This window comes from Tympanuchus pallidicinctus, unplaced genomic scaffold (assembly GCF_026119805.1).
Source record: "Tympanuchus pallidicinctus isolate F22 unplaced genomic scaffold, pur_lepc_1.0 scaffold8, whole genome shotgun sequence".
In the NCBI taxonomy this organism is placed as follows: Eukaryota; Metazoa; Chordata; class Aves; order Galliformes; family Phasianidae; genus Tympanuchus; species Tympanuchus pallidicinctus.
In genome coordinates, this window is record NW_026294802.1 from 34,554,951 (window position 1) to 34,575,302 (window position 20,352).

Below are 20,352 nucleotides of genomic sequence, written 5' to 3' on the forward strand. Positions count from 1 at the left end.
GCTGGAAGTGCTGAAGTTCATTACCTGATATTTGCAGTGTAGCTGGTTATTGCTGTACGAGGGTGGATGGAGGAGTACAACTGAATTACAGAGAATTCAGCAGCTGGTGGGAAGAAAGGTAGTTTATTTCTTAGTACCTCCCGCTTCAGAATGGTGCTGTATTACTTGCTACAGAAAACCGGATTCTGAAATATATGTGTATCTCCTTTTGGAGACATTTAGACTTTCTGGCGCCTGAAACTGCATCATTGGTCTGTGATAGAAAGGTCACATTCCAAAGTTGCTGGTTGTAACCTGTCTTGTGATCTTCAGAGTTAAGAAAAGCTTTCTGAGCTCTGTTATAAAGTTACAGTTAGAATGTTGCATAATTAATACCACTTTGAAAAGGGGCAGGAAGTTTGTCTGTTACTGTCATATTGCTACAGTATTTAACTATGGATGTGCTCTCTAGAAATTGCTTAAACTGATGCTATAAGAATCGCTCAAGACATTCAATACTATGTGAAAATATTCCCCTGATAATGTGCATTACAGGAGCACTTTTTCACCTAGCAAATTTACCTGAAACCACTTTCTCATATCCTCCCTTTTGTCTACTTGTTTGAAGAGTTGTTTACTGTAAAATGACAGTAGAGGCATCTTCCAGCTGACTCCGGCTTGCCCTGCTTGCATCTGCTTGCCCCAGAGGTTAGGAATAACTTTTAATTTTTAAAGTAATTACTCTAATTACTATGTTAAGATATATCTGAGAATTTGAACCTGAGTATAGAAACGAGGACATGCAGGGAAGAAGATTTGACTAGGGACTAGCAAGAATATGGTGAGTAAGTAGGAAGTATGCAAAGATAAGCTTTTCTTGAGATTTCAGTAATGACTGTGAACTAGAAAAAGGGAGGTTAGAGTATTACAGTGGATATCAGATTTCTATTAGCTTCTTGAGACATTAATATTCAGGATAGATGTGAGTGGAAAATGATCTTCAAATAAATTAGAAGATATTTAAAGCCTGTACATTTGTATTGAGGAATGATTCAGTCTAGTAATGAAAGAATGGGGTAGGATTTGAATTGTTTGACTTTGTTCTCAACAAGATTTTAATACACTTGAATGTATTCTGCTTAGACTTTTGAAAGACATGTATGATACAATCAGTATGATTATCAGCAGAACAAGATTCTTACTAGGCTCTGGCCTACCCAACCATGTTGCCAACAGTAGCTTTCTGTGGTTTACAACAGCATGTTGTGAACCGAGTTTCTTAACATTGAATAGCTGCCATAATGTTTTTTTTGTTCTTGTTCAAGAAGATAAGTTATTAAGGAAAAAAAAACAACAAACAAGCTCTCTAATATTAGCTCTTCTGGAGCTTGTGTTTTATGTTTGATGACAGTTCTGGGAAGTGCTGAGAGGGCAAGCTGTAGCCTTCTGAAGTGTGTGGCGCTGTGGAATGAAAATACGTGCGGTTCTTGGTGAGCTGAGCCAACAGATCTGGTAGTGTCTTGCAAATGCATTCTAGAAACTCTTGTGGAAATGCTCTAAATTATCTGTTTTGTTGTTGTTGTTGTTTTAAGGTATTTTTTGCAGAATCGTAGTTTTGAACTAGCTGGGATTTGAGTCTTGCAACATTTTTGTGAAGTCATTTGTACAAGTGACATTTAGGAAGCGATATTTGTGCAGTGTTTGGTTAGATGTCTAATGGCAAGATTTGATATACCCCAAATTGAAAAGAGACAGAAGAGATTGAAATAATCATCACTTGGCTGGCTTTCTTTGTGTTGCCCAGAGATGAGGAAAATATGATAGAGGTTATAAAACTAAAGATGCTGAGTGATAAAGAATATTGACTACAACAGCTATGTGCAGTTCTCTGTACAAATATCTGAAATGTATTCAGGATGCTGTACCAGAAGCACTATGTCATGCGCTTTTAGTATATGAAATTGTACCTTTTCCAAGAGTGTACTGACTTATGTGATGTAAAATGTTTGCTCTTAGCAAATGGGTTACACACTGAAAAAATGGTTGTTGGAAATGGCCTCACATACCGTGTGTACAAAGCATACAGCCTGGCTGTTTCTTTACCCTGTCAGTGTCTTCATAAAGGCTGAAGCGATGAGAAGGAGAAGGCTGAACAGTCTATTCTAAGACCTGTTTTTCTTTATCAGGGATTACTCTTTTTTTCCAGTGGCAGTGTGCTACAAAATGCAGACAAGTAAAGATTTTCAGTCTACATGCTGCCAGAAGAATTAAACTCGTTATTAAATTCTAAGAGATTTGAAGACTAGAAAACCCCAGACATCTTAACAAGGCACTTCTGAAATCCTCTCTGGATGAGGGAATAGCAAAGCCTAGTGGAGGAGGAGTGCTGATAGAATGATTGAAATTAGAATTCTGTTTGAAAAAAATGTTGAGTAACATAACTCAGCTTAGTCAGAATCACAGAGAAGTCCCACAGTAGCAGATGGAAAGGAGATTATCAGGTCTGCAAGGCACTGGAGAGAGAGAGAGGGAGAGAGGAATGGAGTTGTTTTCATAGTGATGTCAATCTAGAGTAGCTTCTAGGTGAACAAATACACAAAAGTCTTGTACTTTTGATAAGAAGTGAAGAATTTTAAATTTGTTGGAGGGTAAACCTAGAAGAGTTCGACAGCGGCCTCGAAAAGCTTGTGTTTCCAAAAGGGAGACAGACCCCTGGAAGGGGGTAAGTGGAAGGGAGGACAGTGAGATACAATTAAAGTAGGAGTAGTAGTTTCTCTGTGCTTCTGCTGATAAATAGTTGCAGAGTTAGCAGTACTGTTCTCCCATGATGGAATATTGTGAGGGCTAATATATTAAAGATTGAGACTCTCTGATTGCAGTGAATGTCAACGGAGATGGATGGCTGTGACGGTAGAGAGTTCATTCTAAAGGATGATCCATGGGACGTGTTTTATATGGAATTCACAGGACAGCAGATCTGTCAAAGGAAGAAACAAGTGATGTGATTATAGGCAAATGAAAGAAAAGCTTCTGTGACTAAAGCAAATATGAGTGCTTGAACAAACATTTTTGGCTATCCATGTTATCTGAATTAAAGTACGACAAAGATGAATTTGAATAAGCTTGTAAATCCAGCATAAGATGGAAGGAAAAATAAAAGGATTATTAATCAGATAGAAAGTGGAGGTATTGTCATGATGATGCTATTATAGCCATATTTCTTTGTAATTGGCAGAAATGAGTAGCTTGGGAAAGGCTGTTTTTCAAAATGGTCTTCCTTCACAAGTAGTAAGAAAGAACTGTTGGACTTCTGTTTATAGCTGATGAATTTTAGGTATTTTTTTCTAGAAGCTGGCAGAGCTTTTTCCATTATGCTTTACCTGAAGATATTTCATTGAGAACTCCTGACTTTACTTCTAGAGTTCCTGTTACCTTTGTCAGAACTATGACAAGCTTTCTGGGCTTTAATCTGGGCTTAATGCATCAGCATACCTATGCTGCATCTTTTAGAACAAACTCCAAGACTTTTCCAAGAAGACATCATAAAGAGAATGTGTGTGTAGTGTGTGTAGTGGCCAAAGCATTTATTTCCTGTGCTGGTCCCATTCTGTTACCATTCAGCATTGCAGGAGTTTGACTAAAGATGACTGGTTTAAGTGGATTAGTTACTGCTTGTAAGGCCTTTTGGCAATAATTTATTCTTGAAAATCTCTGGGGGATGAAATTCAGGGCATTAATTGACTAAGGATACTGGTTTCCAAGCCAGTTCTATTGTGCCTTGCTGGTGAGGCAGAGCAGATTGCAGAACTGTGCATGAAGCTGATGTCCAGAAACATGTTGGATTTCTGGCTTGAGTCTTTTTGGTAAGAGCTGTCAGGCAGGCTGTGACCAAGAGGCAAGTGACCTGGAAATTCTCTTCAACTTGAAAGCCCACGTCCAGTCCTCCCGAATTACCTGAAAGTGAAGAATATTTTGTTCTTGAAGAATAATGTGGATTTTTCATTTTTTGAGGACAGGATTCTGTGACCAGGGGCTAGGAAAAATCAGTAAGGATTCTTGCTCCAGATACTTCTAAGCTTTCTTTCTTGAGGGATGAATCTGCTGTCTCGAACAAAAGGTCAGAGCCTCCCTGAAGGGAAGGGAAGTTCAGATAAATGGTACTGCTTAGGAATTAGGGGTATCTTGAAATGAAACCTCTTTAAGTCTCTGAAACATGCCTTTTGAAAAATTTGTTTATTTATTTTAAAAAGTAAAGATATTTTCTAGCAGGGGAACGAAGAGAAAATTATAGGAAGTATAGAATGCCATGTAGAAATTCTACATGAAAACAGATGAGAGCTTAGAAGAAAAACCACAGGCTTTGTTTTGCTCAGGAGTGAAACATATCCTGGGAATAAAAATGTGGTAGTAGATATTCCTGGTAAATCTGAAAACTCAAATTCTTCTGTTGAATAAATGATTCTTGGTGTACAGCAGTTATCTGTTCTGTGTGGTGGCATGAACATCTCATCTGTCCGTGAACCAAACACTGAGCTCTACTATAGTGGGCAGCTACAACACAACATCCTGCTGTAGGAATAGCACTTCAGAGGCAACTTTTTCTGATATCTAGGATGGGTTAAGATGTGAAGAGCTTTATAGGAAAGCAGGGAGTAAGATGAATTTGAAAGCTGAATTCTATTATCAGACAAATAAAACTGAGCTAGAATATTGCTGAAGTTGTTAGAGGAAAAATGTGGAGAGTAAACTGACCAAGGCTCAGCAGCAGACAAATGCCTGGTTTAATGTGTGATATTCTAAAAACCTATAGGTATGTTGTGCACATGGCACTTTTGCTTTACAAAATAGATAATTTGCAACTTGGGTCCAAAAAAGCTTCCAGCAAGGGCTTTTTGTCTGATTTGGAACCAGGAGAAGGATGGATCTGAGAAGAGGAGAGAGAATGAAAAGACCATATTAGTATGGATCCTGGTCATCTGTTGAAGGCCATCTTTCAGCTTGATTGAAAGCTGAGGTTGGCAGCATTTCCAAAATTCCATTCTGTTAATATTGAGAATTAAAACTTCTAATAGATTTGTAGTTGTAAAATATGCAAAGCATAGGAGATACAGCTTCGAGAAAGAGTGTGCATTTGAATGTGTTCTGTATGATATATTCTTCAGAATACCTGAACTCTCTAAAGGTATATTATAGATGTTAGAGCACTTCTTCCACACTGGGTTGGCAAAGTATACAAGTACAACAGTGAGATTACATCATCTAACTTTCCACATGAAAATTTCTAAGTTCTGAAATCTGTGGGTATTGGGAGAATAGTTCTATGCGAACTAGTTCAAGTCCATCATGACTTACACTGAATCAAAGCTGTTCTGTTGGACTTTTGATGTCTGCACTGTGCTGCTTGGCAGTTTAATTTGGTGGGCTCTGTTTGTTCAGGTTGTGCAGCACCAAATGGAAGAATCTTCACCTAGCCCTGCAGCCAGGGCTGCATGGGAGCTGCTAGAGACCCAGGTAGATATGGGGTTGGTTAATGGAAAAACTGTCACAATTTGTCCACTCTAGAGCTACTTTGAGAAGCATCTCAGGTCTGTCGGAATTGGAGTTGTGCTGTGAGTAGTGCCAGAGACTGCTTTATGGACTCACAGTGGCTATAGAAGCAGCGCTGTGCAAGTGTGCTTGTGCTCTGACTGAAATAAATCTGTAGAATCATAGAATAACCTGAGTTGGAAGGGACCTACAAGGATCGAGTCCAACAGCTGTCTCCACCCAGGACGACCCAAAAATCAAATCCTGTATCTGAGAGCATTGCCCAAATGTTCCTTAAATTCCAGCAGCTAAGTTCCATCCCCACTGCCCTGGGGACCCTGCTCCAGGACAACCTTCTGGTGTAGAACCTTTCCCTAACCCCCAGCTGCCCTCCCCTGGCACAGCTCCGTGCTGTTCCATCTGGCCCTGTCGCTGTCACACAGAGCAGAGCTCAGCGCTGCCCCTCTGCTCCCTGTGAGTCGCCATCAGGCCTCCCCTCAGCTCCTCTGCTCTGGGCTGAGCAAAGCCAGGGACCTCAGCCACATACATCTTGCCCTTTGGAACCTTCACCACCTCTATAGCTCTCCTTTAGATCCTCGCTAATGGCTTTATGTTATTCTTATATTGTGGTACCCCAGACAGCACAAAGTGCTTGAGATTGCACAGACCCCGAGATACTTCAGCATTAAACCAGCATTGTCCTGTTGCATGTTTGATGTACAACCTAGATGACTTAGAGTTTACTGTACTCTGCTGCAGAAGTTATGATATTATATAGAGCTATTGTTCAATTAGTTTTCAAAGCTGGCCTGCTTTGCTGCACTTGGACCAAGTTGCTCACCATTTACAGAGGGTCAGCATTCTTTTTACACAGGTTATTGATGGCTATCAGGTGAGAGAGATTAAAGAAGATGTCCCAAAGGATTTACAAGCGGTGAGGCATTGTGTTGCACCCTGGGAAAGGAAATGACTTGGGGCAAGAGTTTTAGATATGATGTGGGTCTGATGTGCTGCATGTGTTTTTGGATGAACACTTTTCATCTCTAGGCATGTGAACTTTATGTTATAAAGCACTGTGGGTTTTTTTCTGCTTTGTTTTTCTTTTGAGTATGCCAACAGCAGAAATTAGCCCATCCTTCATATTGTTAAGTATTTCCTGCCTTTGGGAGAATTCGTGTTGAATGCATTTCTGTACAGAAATCCTAAAGAGGCAATTCTCTGCAGTTTCTGTGAATGCATCACCTAAAACAGCAGCAAAATCAAATCCTGTAAAATGAAATGAAGTCACCATGAAGTTCACCTCGGTTGGAAAGGACTGTTAGCTCTCAGCGTTTTGTAACAGTGTATGCCTGTGTTGATGAGTGTTCCACATATAACAACCAAAGTGAATTATTAAATAAAAATGCACCATTTTGAGAGGCTGACTGTGTATCTAAACAAACAAGATGTATTTATGAACGCCTTTGCCTGCGGTTTTGGATTGTTCACTTGTGAAGTTGTCCCATTGGGAGAGGCAAAAATGTGATAATCTTAATGTATAAGTATATAGAGCTTCTTTATGAAAGCTGGTTAGCTCAGTTGCTCTTGAACATGCTCAAAAAGCAAATTACCATAAATGTGTTGATAGTTTAAAAGGCAGACTTAGCACTTAGCCGTAGCAGCCTATTACAAGGAGCCTTAACTGATTTTGAAATCCAGTAATTGAAATTGTTGTATTTTGGCAAATTATCAAAATCAATTTCCTTTCACAGGAATAGATTTTCATATATTTGACTTCTCTGCAAGAAACCTTTCCTCAGTGTAAGTTTTTTCATGTTTGAATGACATGGTTCAGCTGCAGCTCAATCACAAACAGTTCTAGTGGTTTGAAATTCATTGAGTGGTGAGGTTACTTTCTGAAGCCTGAGTGCCTTGCAGTGCTCAGCTGCAGTTCAGTGGCCCCTCTTTGAGTACCTAGGGAAGGGGAGGGGAGGGAATGAGCCTTAAAAGACTAAATCACTGTTGAGAGATGTGAATTTGTTCTTTTTCTTAGTTTTTTTTTCTTTTTTAATTGTGATTTTTTTTGTCTTAGTTGACCTCTGTTCCTTGTGGCAAAGATCTTTTTAATTCTTTTTTCTCCCTGTATCGTTTTATGGTACTAGGCACTAGATAAACAAACTTCTATACTGAATTTCCCATCTGTACTCTAACAGAAATATTTTATGTAGGTTGCTCTCAAAGTAATGCCTTCTATTTATTTCCATGGAAAGTGCAATGGATACAAAGTGCACAGTAACACTACTTGGTAGAGCAAATCCTCAGCTATAAAATGCTGTTTTTCAATATAGTCGTTACCATTTTTTTTAGCTATGTGTTTTTGCCATAATGAACAAGAGTCTGCATACTGCGCTCATAAAAATCTGCATGGCTATCTGGAACATGGCTCGTCTTTCACATCACTGTTGCCCCTGCTGAAACGCACAACCTACCACCTCACTGTGCTCACATCCACTGGTTGGTCTCCATAAACATTCAGGAAGCCAGTGAATTTCATTGTGCTGTTTTTTCCACATTGAGGAATTCAGTGACATACTTCTGCTTCACCACACTTCCATGTCACACTCCATTCTGTCAGACTGCCCCTCAGCTGCCATCTGTCACACGGCAACAACATGCAATGAAATACTGGTAGGAATTCTACCTCTACAGCCATACCACCAACATCTGCCTCTGACTTTGTAAGCCAATATAACAAAAAGGAGGGATTACTTTCAGAGCAGCCCTCGTAATTTGCCCTCTGGAACTCAAATTATTCCAAATTGAGAACTTACGGAATAGTTTTTTTTTTTTTTTTCTCATCCCTGCTCTTTATGAAGTTTCTCTGGTCGTGGTGTTGTCCACAACACTGGGCAACAAATTTGCATCAAGAAATTCACTGCTGTCTTACTTTGGTAACTTGTCAGATTATTCCTTCAGGTAACTACAGTATTGGTGTGATTGTCACCTGGCCATCACGAGAAGTCGTGATTCACTCATCCATTTCCTGGAGCATTCTTTCAATCAAGAGAGATGATAATTTTGTTTCTATTTCACAAGTGTTTTCCACCTGAAATGATAAGTTTGTGCATCAACTTCACCTCTGTTCTTCCTATTTTCTTACGAATTGCTGTGACAAAGTTGAAACAGTTCTGAGGCAAATTTTCATGAAAATATCCTATGTGCTCACTTGTTACAGCCCGTTGAGTCACTTCAGTGATTTTGGTCTCAGTACAGTGGGTGTTTTTCAAGGTACCACTTACAGTACTCAGCTTTAGTCACCTGAAAAGCATACACGCATGTTTGCTAGCTGATATAAGCTGGGTTTTTGTTAGTAAGTAATCCATTGCTCATCTTTTTCTCTGTGAGTTAGTGTGGACTTAGTTCATGAGTAGGTATTTAGTTGAATTCTAAGAACTAGAAGGTTTCATGTCAGGTTAGAATTTTCATGTTCAAGAAACCTGTGTTGTGTGTCCTGATAGAATGTGGCCAGATGCTTCTGATGCCAGCTTTTATAGTATATGTGTTCTGACAGCTGTATTCTATTAGTATGGCTGTACATGTTTTTTGTTTGTTTGTTTGTTTGTTTTTCTGTGAAGAATACACAACAGGATTTGTCATTACCTTCAGGGAATTTGTTAAAACACTGTAAGGCCAACAGTGAGTTTAGCTGTGATACCTGAAAGGTCATCTTTTTCCTTTTTGAGACATGGATTGTGTGCTTCAGTACTGCAGTACACTTAAAATGTACTCCCTCTTCATTTAAGGGGACTGGCAGCAGGTGATGAAGTATTCTTCCAGAAGGCTTCATGGTTTGGAGCTCGTTCCATGCAAGTCTGGATACAGCACTTAGGAGAACACATTGTAAATTCTTGTCTCCAAAAGCTTAAAAAAAGCTCAACTGTTGTATTTATTGATAATGCAAGTGAATCAAAAGGCCACAACAGGTTTAATTTTGATATACTATTTTAATGAAATGCTCTCAGAGAAAGATATATAGATATATATGTATACGTATATATCATTTTGGTGGTGGTGGTGTTTTAATTTTTTGTGTTGAGGGTTAATGCTACTAACTGCTGTATAGAAAGTTTTAGCCTCTTGTTGTAAAGCCTAAGCTTTATGTGTATATACATATGTTCTATGTATATGTGCACACAGGAAACCTCGACCCGTCTCTCAGCTGGTTGCACAGCAGGTTCCTCAGCAATTCGTGCCCCCTACACAGTCAAAGAAAGAGAAAAAAGACAAAGTAGAAAAGGACAAAAGTGAAAAGGAAACAACTAGCAAAAAGAACAGTCATAAGAAAACCAGGTAAAAACTTTAGCAACTCTTGCTGTATTGGTAAAACATAATTAGAAAAGCAAATATGAAAAAAATGTTCTGTGATTTTACTGCTTTGTGAGTCCTGTGGCATACTCTTTCAACAGTAATGCTAAATGTTTGAAGTTCTGTTGTTGTAGGATGCCTATTATGCACAATGAAAAGTTGCAGTTTGTTGTTTTAACCAGAAGATGGAGACCGGCTGAATTTAGAAAGAGTTGGATATTTTTGTTAAGGGATTCAACTGCTTTTTTTTCACACCACATAAAATGGTAGATATGCAAAACATGATTGCTAGGCTCAGGAGAAGAGAGGGAACTGGAGGGACTAATTATCATGCAGAATATTGCTGAGAGAGGCAGGAGGAGTGGAGAAGAAATGGGGGTAAAAAGAGACAGGGAAGAGAGATGGAGGGAGAGAATGTATCTCATTACAGGAGAGTGGGAAGGTGACATAGTTACAAAGAGATTTTGAACTAGGGTAGAAATTAATGTGGCAGGGTAAGATATGTATGTTACCTAGCGATAAAAATCCCAGTGCTATTTGGGATGCTGAATGAAAGTTTTGGACTCTTGGAATGGAAGTCATGACACATTACAGTACAAGCAAGCCATTGTAAAAGCCTCATTCTTGACCAGAAGAAAGCTCTGAAACAAAGGCAGCAAATCCAGCCTCCAAACCATCACTGCCTAAGCATAACATTATTGCAGCAGAAATGTGGTGCCAGAAAGCTCAGCAGTAAACAAGACATGTAGTCTAATCAAAAGTGGGAGGAACTATTGATTTCTTTTGGAAGCATTCCAGAATAGTCCAGCCAAGGAAGATCCTTTGGGATTAGTTTTGCAGAGAAGTAGCAGATGCTTCTCTTGTGCTTGAAATAGGATCATCAGGATCAGAAGCTGGGAGAGATTTTGAGTCAGGAGAGTACAGGCTTTAAAATAGTTACAGTTAGGATTAATGAGACTGAGATGTTCCAGCAGGAAGAATGCATTTACATTTTTCTCTAATACTCAGATGTACTGTCTGTCTTACCACATGCAGTTGAAGCACTTCAGTTAAAAAGTACCTGAAGTTAAAATAGTAAATATTTATGAAGCTAATTAAATATTATAAATGGAAATAATCATTATTGGATTGCAGTAGTACATTAAAAATGCAAAAGAGAGGCAGGGAAGAAGAGCAAACACTTAAAAAAAAAAAAAAATCTTGGATGAAATACTGGTATTGAGATTTGCATTAAGGATGGCTATTGGAAAAAATACTTAAGCACTTCAAACAATTTTTCACAGATTTGATTCACTGGATACAAATGCTTAGTTAGTTTAAGCAGATTCCTTCAATATCCTCTTGGGAACGAGGATATTCTTTTCTCATTGCCTGAAAACTTGTATATTATTGCTGGAAACAATCATAAAATCTGAATGCACAGTGAATATGATTAACAAGCTTCAGGCACACCACTTATGCAGGTTGATAATGCTGAACTTTTCTCTGTTCGCATGCTATAGAGCAGCAGCTTTTCAGTTCTTTTAGATTCTTCAGCTGCACTACTTCAGCCCCAAGGGAACAAGATGTCAAATTCTTGTTCTATTCTAGCAGAGGAAAAGCAGGAGGTGTTTCAGCTGAAGTGGCTGGGAACCAATTCTACTTCAAACAAAGTCAGATGATAGGGTAAAGGTTAGGACTTTGCTGTTAGCACACCTGCTAACATATGATGTCATATGAATTTATTTCATTGCAGCTTGAGCTGGTGAAAGCTGTGGAGTCAGTTAAGTGCACAAAGATATGCCATTCAAAATTGCTTGTATAAATTCACCTGTCTCATGACAGTTTGCCATGGTAGTCGAAGGAAAATTCTGAATTTAAAGTCCTTTATGCTCATCACTAGCAAAAATGTGATGGCAGAATATCACTCAGTGTTCTTTTATGATTCTTCATGTTGTGAAAATCAAACAAATGAAAGAATAGATGAAGAGACTTAATTTATCTGTGCTATATGATTACTGAGCTCTTTGCATATCTTAAATCACAGCATGTGTTAGGGATGCCAGAATTATTCTGTGAAGGGCAATATAAATACTGCACTAGCAGTCTTATTGAGATTTTTAAATGAAATACAACTGCTGCACTTCTGTGTGGAATTTGTAGCTAAAACTGCATTGTTGAAATTCAGAAGGCACAGGTGAGCTTTTTAGACACCAACATCCTCATTAGTGAACACCATTTGCTACCTAGAATTGTTGCTTAAGGTGGCTGCAGGGATACATCCTTTCCTAGGTCAGATTTATAACTTCTAGCCACAGTAATGAAAATCACAATTAAATAATAATTTAAATAAAAATAAGTTGCACATGTGAAGGTTTGTTTTGTCACACAGTTAAAATATTCACGCGATAAGTTTTCACATAATCTTAGTTGAAGGTGGAAAAGGTGTTATTGTCACCTATTTTTAAACTTGTGGGCAATACTCTATCATAAACACTTGTGCTACTTGTGCTGTCATCTTATGTACTACATGTTCCACAAAGCAGTATTATGCAGATGTTACCTGCATGTTCCCAGAGCTCCTAGTAAGAAGGAGAAAGACAAGAGAATGAGATGGTGTGTGTGTTTCTAACGTGATTCATTATGCTTTCTTTAGGCCACGATTGAAAAATGTGGATCGAAGTAGTGCCCAGCATTTGGAAGTTACCGTTGGAGATCTGACGGTCATAATTACAGACTTTAAGGAGAAAACTAAGTCACCACCTGCTTCCAGTGCTGCTTCTGCAGATCAACACAGTCAGAGCGGCTCTAGCTCTGATAACACAGAGAGGGGAATGTCCAGGTCATCTTCACCCAGAGGAGAAGCGTCGTCACTGAACGGGGAATCTCATTAAAGTTTATTTCCTCCAGTTTCTTTAGTCTCTTCTCTTTACAACATGCAAATACGTAACTTCTGCCACCTGTTGCCACATTTTCATGACAGATTATCCATGCACAATTGGTATGTTTACTGAAACATAATTTATGCAGTTTAGAAAGAAGAAAAAAATTGCAGTGGTAGAAATAATTTAAATGCAATCTAAAAATGCTTACGAAGCATTTTCAGACCAACTGTTTAATCTTTGTGTGTAAAGGTGCCATGAAAATGTGGTTTGAATGTTCATACACAGTGTTACTGGTAAGTCCATCTTCACTTTTAGTTTAGTGAATTCTAACAACTCTTGGAGTCTCTACTATTGGCATGTACTGAATTTAAATTTTTATAACATAGTTCAAGCTGCCTAAATATGTATTATCTGAAAATTGTGAAACATAGTTATATGTATGCAAGTCAAAGATCAACTTAATCAACTATTGCTGCAACAGAATTTTCGTAATAATTATCTTAAAAACACCTGCTGGTACTTGGTGTGGTTAAATAGGAAAATGTTATTAAATAAAACATTTGTATGAATTTTTGCCAATGTTTGACACATTTTACTAGATTACTGTTAATGAATTATGTTAATGGTTTTACCAATATTTTTTCACACTTAAAACACTTATTGAAATGTTTACAAGCAAATACAAAAAAAAAAAGTAAATCCATTCTAGACATCAATTGGTTAACTCTACAATTCAGGAAAACTCACTGTCACTATACACTGGTATTCTACGTTTAACCTCACATGACAGCATTTGGCAAAACTAACATTGGGAAACACAAAAGTTTGGTAAAGCTTTAAAAATTACTGAAGTACAGTTTTTGTTTCTGCTTAGTGCTGTTCCCTTGCCCCAGATTTACTTAGTGTCATATAATCAGTTACCATTTCATTACAGAAATACCAGATGTTGCACAAGAATAAGGAAATAACAATACTATTACTATTTTTTTTTTTTAATTTTGGATCAACCTCTTTTTATTTTGATTTGGCCTATTAGAAAATATTATGTCATAAATGATGTGTAAAAACCCCACAGTATCCTACTTTATGGCATAAACTGTCAATATTTTATGCACTTAGCAATATACTGATACAGAGCAGAACTATTTACAGTCCCATCTGGTATTATGTAAAATTACCAATAAAATATTTTTGTGAATACAGATTTTTGCATTTTTGTTTACAGCCAATAAGTGTTTTGATATACACACATCCAATCCATGTATAGATTGAAATTATATATTTGGTTGAGTACAAAAGTCCATTTAGCTCCTTTCAGTGAGATGGTCCACTTACACTCCTGTGATTCTTTTACTTTCTTTTCTTTTCTTTTCTTTCCTTTTTTTTTTTTTTTTTTTTTTTTTTTTTTTTTTTTTTTTTTTTTGCATTCAAAATACATAAGTTTAAGCCAATGTAAAAGTTGAATGGACCTTTTTGGTAGTGAATCCTAAATTATTCCCAACATGTGGTACATCTTCATAACAGCTAAAAGAATGGATTTTTGTAGCCCCTGACAATTGTGATGTTTGGTGGTTTCTTGTAGTAATGTATTTTTCTGTTTTTAATGCAGTACTTCTACAGGCACAATAGTACTGTTCTATTTTGTAAGATGCTAGTTGTGAAATACAGTTAGTTGCATAAAATGAAAGTCTGATGTGATATCTGAGAACATACATACCTCATTCCTTGGTGTTGCTATTTAAACTTTTTAGACATCAAATGTTAATTATAGGCTATTTCAGGTAGATAACTACTGACCTGTTTATTATGTATTCTGCTTTATCTTACTAAATAGGATGTCTGTTCATTGCAGTTACTTGGCCAAATCTTAGTATCTGTAAAAAAAAAAAAAAAGAAAGAAAAAAAAAAAAAAAAAAAGAAAGAAAAAGAAAAAATGAAGAAAAAAAAAAGCATTTCAAGATTCTTAAATGTTTTTGGGGCTGGGCTGTTGTTCTGAATAACATATACTAGTTTTTAGGAAAAAAAAATACATGCTTCTCAAATTTATTTTTTTATGTTTTATTTTTAGGTGGGAGTATACTGGTGTAATGGATTACAAGAGAGCTGAAACTGTTTAAGCAGTGTAATGGTAGAATCACATAGCAAGATGTGTCATGAAATGTGTTTCTGGTTTAAATTGTAATGAATGCTAACACATTTCAGTATTCCTTGCAAACTAATAATAATCTATTACCAGTAGTTCACTAAGTGGGATATTTATTTTCATTTAACATTATGTGAATAGACCACCCAGCACTACCAACAAGGGGTCTCTTTGTATCTTCAGAAATAAGTAGCCATTTGGTTTGGAAGTAAGGGAGGATGGAGGGGACTTCAGTACGTTTCAACTGTCTCTAGAGAATAATCTCATGAATGTGGTACAAGTATAGTTATAGTCAAAAAGAATGCAGAAAAGTCTTATGGAAATTGCTGTTCTTCATGGAATAAGAACAGAAAAGCAATTTCTGACTACAGATATAACAGATAAAAGGCAGGACAGGTAGGATCTAAAATTTGAGCTGTGGTGGTTCTAACTGAAATACTGTATAGCCAGTGTTTACGTTGGCAATGATACCTGCTTTGGCATTAAACAAAGTTAAGATAATTTTTGTCTGTTTGTGATTAAAGGGATGTGACAATACTGACAGCACAGTAGACAAATTCTAAGTAGAATATGGCAATTTGTTCATAATGTTCTAATTTAAATGAACTTCATTTTCATAATTTCTAAGTAATTTTGACTTGCAGTAATCCTAAGATTTTTTTTAAGTGTAAATATATTTAAAAGCATCTTTACTCCATTTATGAAAAGTGAAAATTTAATGTTGTAATGTATTTTGATTAGCTATTTTACTCTGTGACTGTTCTCTCCATAAGAATTGTTGTTTGTAAAAATCTGTATATGCCCCAGTCTTCAACAGCCATACATTCTGGGTTGCTTATGAGGTGATGATGCAACAAAGGCGAGCGTGATAATATTCCATGTAAATGAGTTCCTTTATGTGCTGATTGTCTGGCTTCAGTAAGGAAAAGGGGAAGGAAATGGGGGAAAATGGCCTATAATTAATTCACTGCTAAAGTGTATAACAGTTTGGTCCTTTATCTTCCTAACTTTACCGCTAGCTGTAGGTGGTGTAAGGAAAAGATCCACTGTTAGTAGACAGATCTTTTCATTTCTTCTCAAGTTATGTTTGCATCTCGGAAAGGAACAAAACTTGTTCTGCTTAGTTAGCAGGTTCAAGTATGCTATATGAAGTCTTGATTCTAACAGCAGTTAAAACAAAACTAAACAAAGAGAACCCTTCACCTCTCAAAGATTCTCAGTATTAAGTCTCTAAATTAAGCCTGAAGTTTTAAATTGAAGTTTAAAACTGTTTAAAGCTTCTCCATATATTTCCTGTTTTGTAGCAGATTGCAAAATCTCAAAAAATGTTTGGGGGTTATAATCTCTTCACTTCTTAAAATACGATGGATAGGAGATTTTTCAGTAGCCATGTAAGACAATACTTTTTATGATTTGTTTCCACAAGTTCTTTACAGTGGTCAGGCAAGTCTTCTCGACTAGATATGCATATGGCTCTGCATCTTCTGTTCTCTGGTTTTTCTCTCTCCTGTCTCAAAAGCACGATGGTTTTGAGTTGCTGATTGACTACTGCTTTGTTACACAGGAGGAATTCGGCACTGAATTGTCTATTGTGTTCTTCCATGTACATCCAGCATTCTTTAACCGTATCTGCGTCTTTCTCTCTGTCACATGCCTTTAGTTGACTCTGCTGCATTAGGGAGTCTTCCCTTCAGATATCAGAAACCATGTGGAAAGGGAAGTGCAGAGAGTTTCTTCTCCAGCAGCAGCAAGCACTATACTCATAAGCTTGTCCTGTGCTAACTCAGGAATAAGATAGATAAGGTAGAAAGAGAATGCTGTTTTTGGTAGTGGACCACTCGAGCATATTTTGCAAAAACATTCTTCTGTTTTAATGTTAAGATTTGGTTGTGCTGGAAATAGCATTTGAGCTTTCAAAGGTTTTTCTTGACTGAATTATGCCCCCAACTTATGACAGTGTTAGCTTAAGGAGTATAACTTCATAAATGGGCAAAACCTGTACCATAAAATCAGTCGAATTGAGGAGAGCTTTGATGATTTTCTTTAGTACTGCCAAAATTCTAACCAGGAGATGGAGATTTAAGAGATTTTTCTGACACAGATACTGAGTTTAGTTTGGTGTTAAAAAAAAAAAATTAAAAAATCATGCTTTCATACGAATTTACAGGATTTAACTATTAAAATAAAAATGTACAAGTTAATCACATATCAGTACTTCACAGAAATTATTGTAACTTCCTGTCTAGATGGATATGAATGGAGTAAATGGTGCAACAGCAAAGAATGGGTAGCAAATGGTACTATCCAACAGAAAGTGACTTGCCTTAGACTTTGTGCAGGAAGATTGTGTTGTGTCTGTGGACAAAGCCTAGGAGCCCATGTATGCCCCTTTTGCCGTTGGTTTCAAATAGTGAAAGAAAATGTATCCAACAAAATAAATTAGCTGCACATCCTAGAGTCTTATTTATGCAGGAACTGTGTACAGTTGTTGTTTGATCATATAGGTGAAAAATACCTCCCTTGTATAATACTTAATCCCTTGGAAGTTGATTTCCATCCTAATCTTGCCCCTTTTATTATGGGAAATAAATGAATGTCATCCAAAATAACTTGTTCTGTCCACTAACACAGGGAATTGTTAAGAGTAGACAGTTTAATGTGCACAAGAAGTTTTAGCTTTACTTGTAAGGAATTCAGTGTGAAAGATGAACATCAAAAGCTCCATAGCTCAAATTAGTATTCATAAGTGTAGTGTAGTCACAACTGATTGCTGTGTCATTTTGTGTTTGTAAAAGGCAAAATGATAATCTAACCTAATCACTCCTTTTTCCCCTATGTTTGAAAAGAAAATGACCATCAGAGATGATACTTTTCTGATAACACAAATTTAAAGAATTTTTCCAAGATCCTGTTTGTTTGTTTTTCTTTTCTTTTTTTTTTTGGAGGAGAGTATGGTATATCTTGATGGAGATAGGAATTTCCAAGCAAGAAATCCTTCAGTAATGTGTTTTCAGGATCTGACCCAGGTGGAAAAGATACATCTTTACTTACACCATTCTCTGTTCATAAATAGTAATAGTCAAAGTAGTCAAAGTGCTTGCAAAGTGAACAAGCTCCCTTAACGTTAAAATCTTCATTGTTGCTTGAGGCCAACTGATCTCTAATTTGCAGAGGACATATGAGAAGATAACTAAGGAAAAGAGCACGCTGATCTGTTTTTGCATAACCTGCTAACTGTGTGTTGCAATGTACCTTGTGTGAAGAAGCAAAAGTGTACTTGAACAGAAAGTATGTAAGCCAGATGGAATCTGGCTCTCTACGCCCTTCTCAAATGCACCAGTCTACTAGCTGCAAATTCTGCTGGTTCAGAGGTAGGCATGGGTGCTTGACCACTAAAGCATCAGTTAGTTAAGCCAAATCAGTGATCAGGCCAAGATTCTACTTTCTGAACATCCACTTTGGGACTACAGATATCTAAATTGTAATTGATCCGCAATCGATACACAACTGCCATCCCTGAGCATGAAATAATCTGTGTCTAGCTGATGCTTCTTTGCAGAGAATAAATCAGAATGCTTCAATGTGAAGCCCAGTTCTCTTACTGTAACAGCCTTCAGCTGTGAATTAATCTAACCAAGGAAAATCTCTTGAGATTACATGTGTTTGTCTTACCTCTGAAGGGAATGCAGAATTCTGATTCTTTCTGTCTTTATTTTTATTGAGGTACATCTACAGGGTAACTGGATGCAGTGATTTTGAAATAACAAATACGTGACATTTCTAAATAGGAAATGTACTGCTGTTCACAGTTTTTCAGCTGTATCTTGGTTTCTGTAAGACTGTCAGTGCTATGTGGAGCTTGGAGACCATCTATCAGTATTATCAGTCATCCATGTCTCTGCATTATTGACTTAGTGAAGATATTCTTGCTGAACAAACTTAGTCTAGTCCTATAGCATTCAAGCATTCTGGTGGAGGTAGCTGGCTTTCTGGGATGCCAATACTGGTCTTCATACCTATATTTCTGCAAAGGATCTGATTCTGTTGTGGGGCTTCCAAATGCAGAGGAATAAGCTAAATGCTTTCCCACTGATGGAGGTGTAACGCTGCTAGGTAACTAGATCTGAAGTATTTTTTTGCAAGGTTTGAGAAAATACTCTTGATGCTGGCTGGAGATAAGGATTCCTGGAGGAGTACATGCAGACACTGAGGACTACATTTCCTACAGAAATTGAGTAGGCAGCGTCAGTTTCTAAAATGTAAACAACTTCTAACAAAAAGCTACAACAATACCTAGAGAAGCTACTACACAATGACTTCTTTAGTACAGTGTTTTCTTCTGTGTACAGTATTGAAGGTAGGGAGTATCTCACACTTTGTACCTGTTGGTTCATTGACTTTCAGCCAAAAGACAGATACAGGTTTTTATGAATTTCATGATCATATCTCTCTTGGGTATAGATCATGTATTGAAAGGGCAGTTGTTCTGGTTAAAGAGAACAAAACAGCTTCCTTGTCTACATGTAGATACTGCAGAGTTTTAGAGGGTTTGATTCCTGGGCTACTAGAAAAGGGATAACTTTGTGTTGGAAAGGTAGTAAGGATCCAGACTAGAATGGATGTGGCTCCTGAAAAGAATTTTGTGGCTGGCAGTTCATATGGCTGTTTTCAGTGATTAACCTACATTTTAGCCAGTTAATCTTGACGTGTTAATAGGGCACCATCACAGACAGATCAAAACTACCAACAACACTGTCGGATGCTCTTAAAATTTATTAAGTGCCTTATACAGAGCATCAAAGAGGCTATGATTCAATTGGAACGAAGTTTGTTAAGAGATCTACTCTCGGATGGAGTTACAAGTTGTTGGTTGTAACGAAGGTGATGTTCCTGGTTATGAAGCTAGAATCTTATATTTTATTGCTCATACAAATACCTAATAAGAAACAGTCCAGAAATTTCAGAGGCTTTCAATTCATAAAACATGTTCTTTGGAGGAGATTTTTTTTTTCCGTTGTAGCCAGCTGTGATAGCTTGCTTGGAATATCACAGAAGTGAATAAAACTTGAGTACTTCTGGATGCTTCACACTTCTCAATTTCCCAATCAATAGTAGTACTACCTTTCTTGAGAAGGGGTACGTAAGTTGGTTTTATTCATAGGATTTATGTTTATATTATATAGTTTTTAAGGGTTTTATTGTCAGAAAAAGGGCTTGTTATTTTGAAAATAAAAATCTTACCTGCCAGGTGTCTTCCCCAAGATGAGTAAGTGCCTTTTCTGTTCTGACTCTTAGAAGTATTTACGTTGTCAGATTGAATCTGAATGTCCTGGATAAACCAAGAACTAAGTACCAAGTGTTACCAATAGTTTGAAATCCTTTCACTGAAGGAACAAGAGACAGAATGTAAGCCACTTGAATTATTTTGAGACCTGATGTTATCAGAAGTTTTATAACTGCATATGAATAGTATACTTCTAAGAACAATATAACATT

At 37.2% G+C, this 20,352-nt stretch overlaps 1 protein-coding gene across 1 annotated transcript in view; it reads left to right on the forward strand.

Moving 5' to 3' along the window:
* Positions 1-18,046, forward strand: part of YAF2 (YY1 associated factor 2) — a 30,247-nt gene extending 12,201 nt beyond the window's left edge. Inside the window, exons 3-4 of the mRNA XM_052668992.1 lie at positions 9,682-9,834; positions 12,485-18,046. Of these exons, the coding sequence (XP_052524952.1) occupies positions 9,682-9,834; positions 12,485-12,722 (391 nt within the window). The 3' untranslated portion in view covers positions 12,723-18,046. The remainder of the gene's footprint in view (positions 1-9,681; positions 9,835-12,484) is intronic.
* The last annotated feature ends 2,306 nt before the right edge of the window (positions 18,047-20,352 follow it).